Source organism: Solanum stenotomum, chromosome 8, assembly GCF_019186545.1.
Source record: "Solanum stenotomum isolate F172 chromosome 8, ASM1918654v1, whole genome shotgun sequence".
Lineage (NCBI taxonomy): Eukaryota > Viridiplantae > Streptophyta > Magnoliopsida > Solanales > Solanaceae > Solanum > Solanum stenotomum.
The window spans coordinates 31,907,559-31,916,078 of record NC_064289.1 but is presented as its reverse complement, the minus strand read 5'-3'; the positions used below and the strand labels follow the sequence as shown (position 1 = coordinate 31,916,078).

The 8,520-nt window shown below is 36.3% G+C and overlaps 2 protein-coding genes across 3 annotated transcripts in view; one reads left to right on the top strand and one right to left on the bottom strand.

Annotated features, from left to right (window-relative positions):
• The window catches only part of LOC125872250 (AP3-complex subunit beta-A), a 15,958-nt gene extending 11,390 nt beyond the window's left edge, over positions 1-4,568 (top strand). For both annotated transcript variants that reach the window (XM_049552967.1, XM_049552966.1), the window contains exons 8-11: positions 833-1,033; positions 1,870-2,876; positions 3,507-3,776; positions 4,171-4,568. In XM_049552967.1, coding sequence (XP_049408924.1) covers positions 833-1,033; positions 1,870-2,876; positions 3,507-3,776; positions 4,171-4,528 — 1,836 coding nt within the window. In that variant the 3' untranslated portion in view covers positions 4,529-4,568. The remainder of the gene's footprint in view (positions 1-832; positions 1,034-1,869; positions 2,877-3,506; positions 3,777-4,170) is intronic.
• Positions 4,569-4,979: 411 nt separating this feature from the next.
• Positions 4,980-7,433, bottom strand: LOC125873712 (uncharacterized). Its single transcript, XM_049554582.1, has 5 exons — positions 7,374-7,433; positions 7,237-7,311; positions 5,872-6,051; positions 5,657-5,788; positions 4,980-5,501 (listed from the first exon to the last, which is right to left on the bottom strand). The coding sequence occupies exons 1-5, from the start codon at positions 7,431-7,433 to the stop codon at positions 4,980-4,982; spliced, it is 969 nt and encodes a 322-aa protein (XP_049410539.1).
• Positions 7,434-8,520: the final 1,087 nt, after the last annotated feature.

The window sequence follows — 8,520 nt, the reverse complement described above, 5'->3', positions numbered from 1 at the left end:
AAAAAAAAAGAAATGTGGAAATTCTGTCCGTTAGCTGAGCCATGAGTAGAAACTTTACATGTAAAATCTACGTTACTTTTATTTTGAGATGGCAACATGAGCTACCAATTAACCTTCATCCTATTTTTTTTAATGAAGTAAGGTGTTTCATTAGTGGCATCAAACAGATACAAAGAGTACAAAAGTAAAACTTAGCGCCATTACATGATGTCATGCTAGAACCAGCCCAGGGAGCTAACCAAAAACCAGAAAAACGTGGGGAAGCACACAACCATGTGGCTAAGTCAAGGATAGAGAAATAGACAGCTACCATTCTTATCCCCAAATTCTCAGATTTTATTTTTTGGAAGCAAGAAAATCATTTGAATTGCAAGTTATTCAAATTCGGCTTCTTTTGACTTGAATAAACCATCACGTGCCAAAGTCTTCTCCCTGGCACAAACATCAACCTTTGAAATGCATGACAAGTTGACTGTTCAGTTTGGGTTGAGCAGGAATTGAATCCTAATGCAATACATCACTAAGCGACCTGTGGATGTATTGCAGGTTATCAAAATTCAGAGCTATAATTGATACTTACTAAATGCAATACTTGCAGAAATGTCATTTTAATAAGATCTGTTTCTGGTACGTAAGCTGTAACAATTTACTTACACCTTGCTGCTTCTTCTTTTTCTACTTACACCTTGCTTATGATGGGAACTACATGCATTATTTTATGTCCTCCCTGCATATAATGGTTAACATACTTGTCAAAAACCCGGAAAGAAGAAGTATATACAATAATCTTTGACACAGAACTTACTCACTCACTCACTTGTTTTGATAAAAGGTGATTGTTCATTTGGCTCGTAAGTTGGATTCTATCCGAGTACCAAGTGCACGTGCAATGATTATTTGGATGTTGGGCGAGTATAACTCCATGGGACATATTATTCCAAAGGTGTTACCCACAGTTCTCAAGTATCTTGCTTGGACTTTTTCTTCTGAAGCACTTGAAACGAAGCTCCAGATTCTTAATGCCATGGTCAAGGTAGAGCACTACAAATATATTTGTTTTTCTTCAATGAGCCTCTAGCTCGAATGTTTTTGGATGGAAAATTTTGCAATTATCTTAATTGTACTTTTTAACTCTGGAAAATCTTCTTCTTTTCTCATTATTATATTCCTTTGATGTTCTTGGCCTAATTGGAATATTTGCCTATGTCTGTACTTTGCATTGTTTAGACAAAAATTGAATCTATAAACAAACAGCAGAGAAGGTGAGCTTACTGTTTAATGGCTTCAATTGCTATTAAGAAGCACAACTGACATTGTAGGAGCATCTCCGCTATCGGCAATGGTTCTTTTGTGCTAGATTTAGTTACTCCAGTATCTATTGAGGAAGTAGATTGATATGAGATGTCGAGTCTGTTATTTACAGGACGTGAAATGGTGTTTGTTTATCTACATAAGCATCCAACAAAATCAATAATGACATGTATTCTTTTGGCAAACTAAAGATGATTATTAGAGTATCTTTGTTATGAGGAGTGCTTGGCTGTACTTTCAAGCTCTCTGTAATATGAGTTAATCTGTCCTAAAATATGATTGCTAAAAATTGTCTAACCTGACATACCCTTATGAGTTTACATATTGAACTTATTCTGCTCGTAGATCTGGCAGAGGGTTTCTCAAAAGTATAAAGATTAGATGTTGCAGACTCATGTAATCTTTGAGAAAGAGATGCTATCCAAATATGCAACTGATTTGGTATTTTTAAGAAATAATTTTCTTTGATTAATCAATGGCTGAATTTCTTAAACCTCGATTTGATTATTTCATGAACCTTGTCTCATTTAATCAACAATAGGCTTGTATTTTTTTCAGGTCTTATTACATGCAGAAGGGGAAGCACTATCAACCTTCAAGACACTCTTAAACTATGTACTTGAACTAGCTAAACGTGACTTGAACTATGACATCCGTGACCGTGGTCGTCTTCTACAGAAACTCTTATCTCACTACATAGGCACTCATGAGTTGGAAGAATCAGCTCCTGACAGCACATTGCATGTACTCACAGGACATTTATTTGGGAGAGAAATAAAATCCATACCTTCAGAACCATTAGCTTATCGTTTTTATCTTCCTGGATCTCTTTCACAGATGGTTCTTCATGCTGCTCCAGGATATGAACCTCTCCCACAGCCATTAAGTTTGATCTGCAATGATACTACTCATGAACCCAATATGGTAATAGGTATGAAACAACCAGGGAATGGTGCCACTCAAAGTGAATCGTATGAAACTGATGATGCTGACACAGTATCTGGATCACTAAATGAAGAAAGCACCTCTGGTTACAATTCTCAAGATTCTAGAACTGGTTCAAGTGGAATTCACGGTAGCCACAGGAGTGGGTCTGTGAGTGATGATGATGAGCATGCTGGTCCACTGATTCATCTTTCTGACAGTGGCAATGCTCATGGGAATCAATTGGGACCAAGGTTTAATCAAAATTCTGACTCCAATGATCTTGGGGAATTAATGTCGATAAAATCTCTTGAATCCTGGTTGGATGACAATCCTGGTTCTACCCATAATTCGGTAGAATTAAATAATGTCTGTCAATCATTGGCCAGAATTTCAATTGGAGATCTTAGTAGCAGAGTGAAACCTAAGTCCTACACTTTGTTAGATCCTGCAAATGGAAACGGCTTGACTGTGGAATACATATTTTCATCAGAGGTGTCAAGCATATCTCCTCTGCTTGTTTGTATTCAGGTCATATTTACCAACAATTCAGTGGAAGCTATGTCAAATATACAGTTGATCGAAGAGGATTCTGGCATGAGGGTAGAATCTTCAGATCAAGTGCTGACATCAGATGAGAGGTTATTGTTGTGCTTTGCAATTTTCAATATTTACTTTGTTGGTCAAAATAATACTGATTCTTATGGTGAATAATGCTGTTTTGAGAGCATGCCCTTTTGAATATTTCTTTTGTCAGTCAACCTTTTCCTAGATGTAATGATAAGATAGTTCTTTAAGTTATGCTGTCCTTTGTGAAGGTTCTATTTCTTATCTAGAAAAACTTTTTTTCAGTTCCTCTTGTTGCTATATGAACTAGTGGCCAGGAGTTCATTGTTTCACTGGTCTTCAGGCATTCAGTGAAATGCTCAACGAGATAAGTAGATATTATCATAGAGCTAGCTGAGGCCATTACAGAAATGTAAATACATAATTCATCTCTAGTCACTGAAATGGATAACTGGAACACCTCAATACCTGGCCCCCAGTTTCCTGAATGGTCAGTTATTCATATAATACGATTGATAGTGTAGAGGATGCCCCAGTTTCCTGTTGCTATGATTTGTTCTGCTCTGTTCATCTGCTGTCGTTTTTTTTTTTTTTGGTAATATGATAACTTTGGCATTACGATCGTTCTGTTTAGTCATGCTATGGCATCTTACTCTTTCTTCAAGTTGGTGAGGTCTCTTGCACTTGTTCATCTTTGTTTGTAGTTCCAAGATGTCTGTTAATGATGTGCCGACTCTAGTTCCAATGGAAGAAATTACTAAGCTGGAGCGAGGTCAGGTTATGCAGAGAATGCTTCAGGTCCGGTTCCACCATCATCTATTGCCCCTTAAGCTGCTTTTATGGTGCAATGGCAAGAAGTATCCTGTGAAGTTGAGACCTGATATTGGGTATTTTGTAAAACCTCTTCCAATGGAAATTGATATGTTCTCAATCAAGGAATCTCAGCTGCCTGGAATGTTTGAATATATAAGGAGGTCAGTTGTTTGAACCCTTGATGTTTGGTTTGTTATTGTTTTGTGTCTCATGTCTGTGTTGAGAGGCCAAGAGATTGTTGCTTTTATCAAACCAAATTGGCAAATCCAATTGTGTTATTTGCGGATAAATCAATTGAGATATGCCATTTCGCTGTTTTTATGGAAAATGATGACGATTCTCTGTTCTTGAATTGTGTGTGGGTGCCCCGGTTTTCGAACCTTACAAATGGGAAAAGAAAGTAAAAACCCTCTACAAAGAGGACATCTGAGAAATATTAGTTTAAGTTGGATGTGTAAATGAAAGTTTGAAGTTCGCCACAACTTGTTGTTTTGTGGGCTTTACACTCTTTGTTCTTGAATTCTCTTGTGATGATTTTCCTATAATTTGCTACAGGTGTACTTTCATTGACCATATTGAAGAACTTAACAAGCTTGAAAGCCCCTTAGCAAAGGACAACTTCCTTGTAATCTGTGAAACTTTGGCTTTAAAGGTGCTTAGTAATTCCAATCTTTTTCATCTATCCGTGGACATGCCTGTTGGTACCAACCTCGATGATGCGTCAGGTTTACGGCTTAGGTTCAGTGGTGAGATATTAAGCAACTCAATCCCATGTTTAATTACTATTACTGTTGAAGGTAGATGCTCCGAACCGCTGGACACTAAAGTAAAAGTCAACTGCGAAGAGACTGTTTTTGGCCTGAACTTTTTGAACAGGGTTGTGAATTTCTTGACTGAGCCTGCTCGGTTGTGATGAAAATCTAGTTTACTCTGAAATGAAGTGATCATTGGATTATTTTTGTCCTCAAGGTGTTGATTATGTACATTTTCCTTGTATCAGTGATGTAAATCTGGACATCACTGTGTGTTCGTATAGATGAATTGTTGTTTTGCCTTGTATCAATGTACGTATTGAATCCCAAAAGAAAAAGAAAAGGAAAGGAATAATTCTTTGGAAAAACACTCTAAATTTAACTCGTCACGGAACAGAAAAAGAATGGAGTCAGGGAGACACATTTTCTGAATTACTATCCGAAACGAAAAGGCTCTCATACGGAACAATACAAGGTCTTGTTGACAACTTTGTTTCTCTCTTGGACAATTTTTGATGGACAATGTATAAAATGAAAGATTTTTGTGGTGATCTAGAAGCAGAAGTATTTTGGGACAGTTTTCTGATTGATAAATGACTGCAGAAATGGAAATTACAAACTAAGCTGGAAAATGAAAATGTTACTCAAAGCTAGCAACTGTTCATTAGGAAACTCTTCACAAATTTCTCCTTCATCTAGCACATGAGACGAACTCTTCAATCTTGATAAGTGTGCAATTTGATTCTCTGACTCTTTTCTGTCCTTAATCTCTATATCAAATTTTTGCAATAGTAAGATCCACCTAATAAGCTTTGATTTTGCATCTTTCTTGTTGAACAGGTACCTAATAGATGCATGGTCATTATAAACAATAATTTTGATTCCCACCAAATGTGACCTAAACTTATAAAATGAAAAAACTAAGGCAAGCATATCCTTTTTAGTCATAGTGTAGTTCACTTGAGCAGAGTCTAATGTCTTGCTAGAATAATAGGCAAAATGGAAGACTTTCTCCTTCCTCTGCCCAAGCACTTCACCAACAACCACATCACTCGCATCACACATCAACTCAAAAGGCATCTCCCAATTCGGAGCAATCAGAATTGGAGCTTCGATCAAATTCTCCTTCAGCACCTAGAAAAAATCTTGATGCAACTTTCATCAGATTGGAATTTCACCTCATTTTCCAGTAGACTGCACATAGGTCTGGCTTGGAGAAATCATTGCATGTTCAAGGAAACTCCTCACCTTTTTCACTGAGACTCTGAAGGTGGTAACTTCTCTATTACTTCATCTTTCACGCGATCAACCTCTAGGCCTTGCTTTGACACTTTATGATCCAGCACAAAGTGTTTCCTCGCTAAGAAATGACATTTTCCCAGTTTAGCACGAAAGGTTGTCTCTTCATAATGAGCAAAGACCTTGTCAAAAAATTTCAAACACACATCAAATGACTTACCAAACACTAAGAAATCATCCATGAAATCTACACGAATTCCTCCACCATATTATGGAAGATGGCCACCATGCATCTCTGGAAGGTAGCTGATGCATTGCAAAGTCTAAATGGCATACGATTGAAAGCATATGTGCCACAATGATAAGTGAGAGTTATCTTATCTTGATCCTCATGAGCAATCACAATATGATTGTAGCCACTCATATTGTTTCTTGCCTTGTCAATCTGTCCAATGAAGGGAATAAGATAGTGTTCTTTTTTATTGCATCATTTAGCTTGCAGTAGTCCATGAAAATATGTTAACATGTTATTGTTCTTATTGGGGTCAACTCATTTTTTTTAATTAGTCACCACAGTCATGTCGGCTTTTTTTTGGTACACATTGCACAAGACTGACCCACTTGTTGTGAGAGATTGGGTAAACTATTTGTACATCCAACCACTCTATCACTTTTTATTCTCACCACATTCTTCATCACCGAATTCAATCCTCTTTGGTGTTGCATGCTAGGCCAGTGTCCCTCATCCATGTAAATCTTATGCATGCACAAAGCTGAAATAATGCCATGAATATCTAACATCTGGCACCCAATTGCTTTCTTTCTTCTTTTGAGCACAATCAAGGTTGCACTAACTTGCGACTCAAACAAATTTGTAGAGAGAATTATAGGCAAATTTTCATTATCACCCAACAAAGCATACTGAAAATGAGGTGTGAGTGCCTGCAACTTAAGCTTTTCTCTAATCGATGAATATGATGGAGGTCCCAACAATCTATTTAGAAGCTTCTAGTTGCCTCTTTTTACAAAAAAAAAAAAAAAAAACACTTGCCACATCCAGAGTTTGCACTACTTCCTGCGCTTCAACATCCCAAAAAATGTCATGATCCATCAATACTCTTTCAGGTGGTTCTCTAGAAGCAATGTAATGGGCTTCCACAAAAAAAAATCAATTATAGTGATGATGACAATTCCTCATAGCACTGTATACATCAAATACCTCAACCTAGTCATATGTCCTCATGGACAATTGTCCATTAGCTATATTTGTCAAAGAGCGCCCTATATCTAAGAAGAGACCTCCCAAAATATAGGGGACCTCAAGATCCGGCTCAAAATTCACAGGGAAAATCAAGGACCCCACTTGCACTAATACATCTTCCACAATGCCTTCTAGCCTAGTCACTAAGCGATCAACAAGTTGGAAAATAATTGTGGTGGACTTAAGACTGCCCAACCCTAACTTTTTGAACAATAAGGTTGGAATTATATTAATGCTTGCTTGAGTATCACACAACCCCCTATCATGAAGTCTCTACCTTATAGTGATCTACACTTTGAAGCAGAACATATCTTTTAACTTTGTGGGCAACCTATTCTATATTCGAGAACTGTACTCCTTATAAAGTACAATTGTTTCATACTCGTTTAGCCTCCAGTTAATCACCACGATGTCTTTCACATTTTTGACATACTTAGAAATTCCCTGCAAAACATCAATAAGAGACAAATTAATGTGAATCTGCTTAAGTAGAGTGAGAAACTTACCAAAGCATTCATTTCCTTCTGCCTTTTGAACTTTTGTGGGAATGGAGGAGGTGGTTTCATATTTTGTACTATATTATTATCTTTTGAGACTTTTTAGACTCACTTTTATCCTTTGTCTCTCTCTATTGTGTCAAATCGCATACACAAGTGTACGTGGTTAAGCAAGTAATATGGTGACTTTTGCTAGTCGAATTATCAAATCTAAAGGACTTTTGACTAATAAATATCTAATTTAACTTTTATCTATAATTACGTGCAAGTGTGCAAAAATAGTTTGAAAGTTGATTTTAACTAAAAGATTTCAATTAGAAACTAAGAAAATTAAACAACAAAAACTTGAGTTCAACTTGGGATTTTGATCAATAATTAAAGAAATTTCAGGCCTACCACTTTCATGTGAATTCATGCAGCGTGATTTCAACCATAGATTCTACTGGATTATTGAATCACCGACTTACAATTATAAAAATATGGTTATTGTCTTTTAGGCCTCTAATCGTCTATCAAAATTGATAATATAACTATATAATTGAACGGAGATATATTTAACCAATTATAGAGTATTACGTTCTCTTCTCATTCCTTAGTCAATTGTTGCTTTCAATTGCACACGCAAGTGTACGCGGTCGCACAAGTAATATAGTGGCTCGTAAAAGAACCGAATTATCGAACCCAAAGGACTTATCAATTAATTATTCTTACTAAATTATATTAATTCTAATTATTTATTTAAGGGGAGGATTTCAAAAGATTAATATATTAACTAAATTAGAAATAAAGATAAAATAACTAAAAAGCAATTAACTAAGAAAAGATAGATGTTTACACAATCAATAAATGAATCGATCTAGGATTATAATTTAACTAACAATCATGTTTAGCATCAATTTCATCAACTTATTTGATTATCTAGTTATTGATTCACAGGGTTAAATGTATGATCATGGTCTCCCGACCTCTAATCGCCTACGATAAATGATAACATAACTACATCGTTGAGCGGGAATAGGTTGGACCAAGTACCGAGCATTACGATTTCTTCCTGTATAGTGACCAAGCATGGTTTCTAGGTATATCCCTATCCTAAGTACAAACTAACCCTAATTATTAAGAGAAAATCATGCTCCGTATATTCCACGTTCTATCC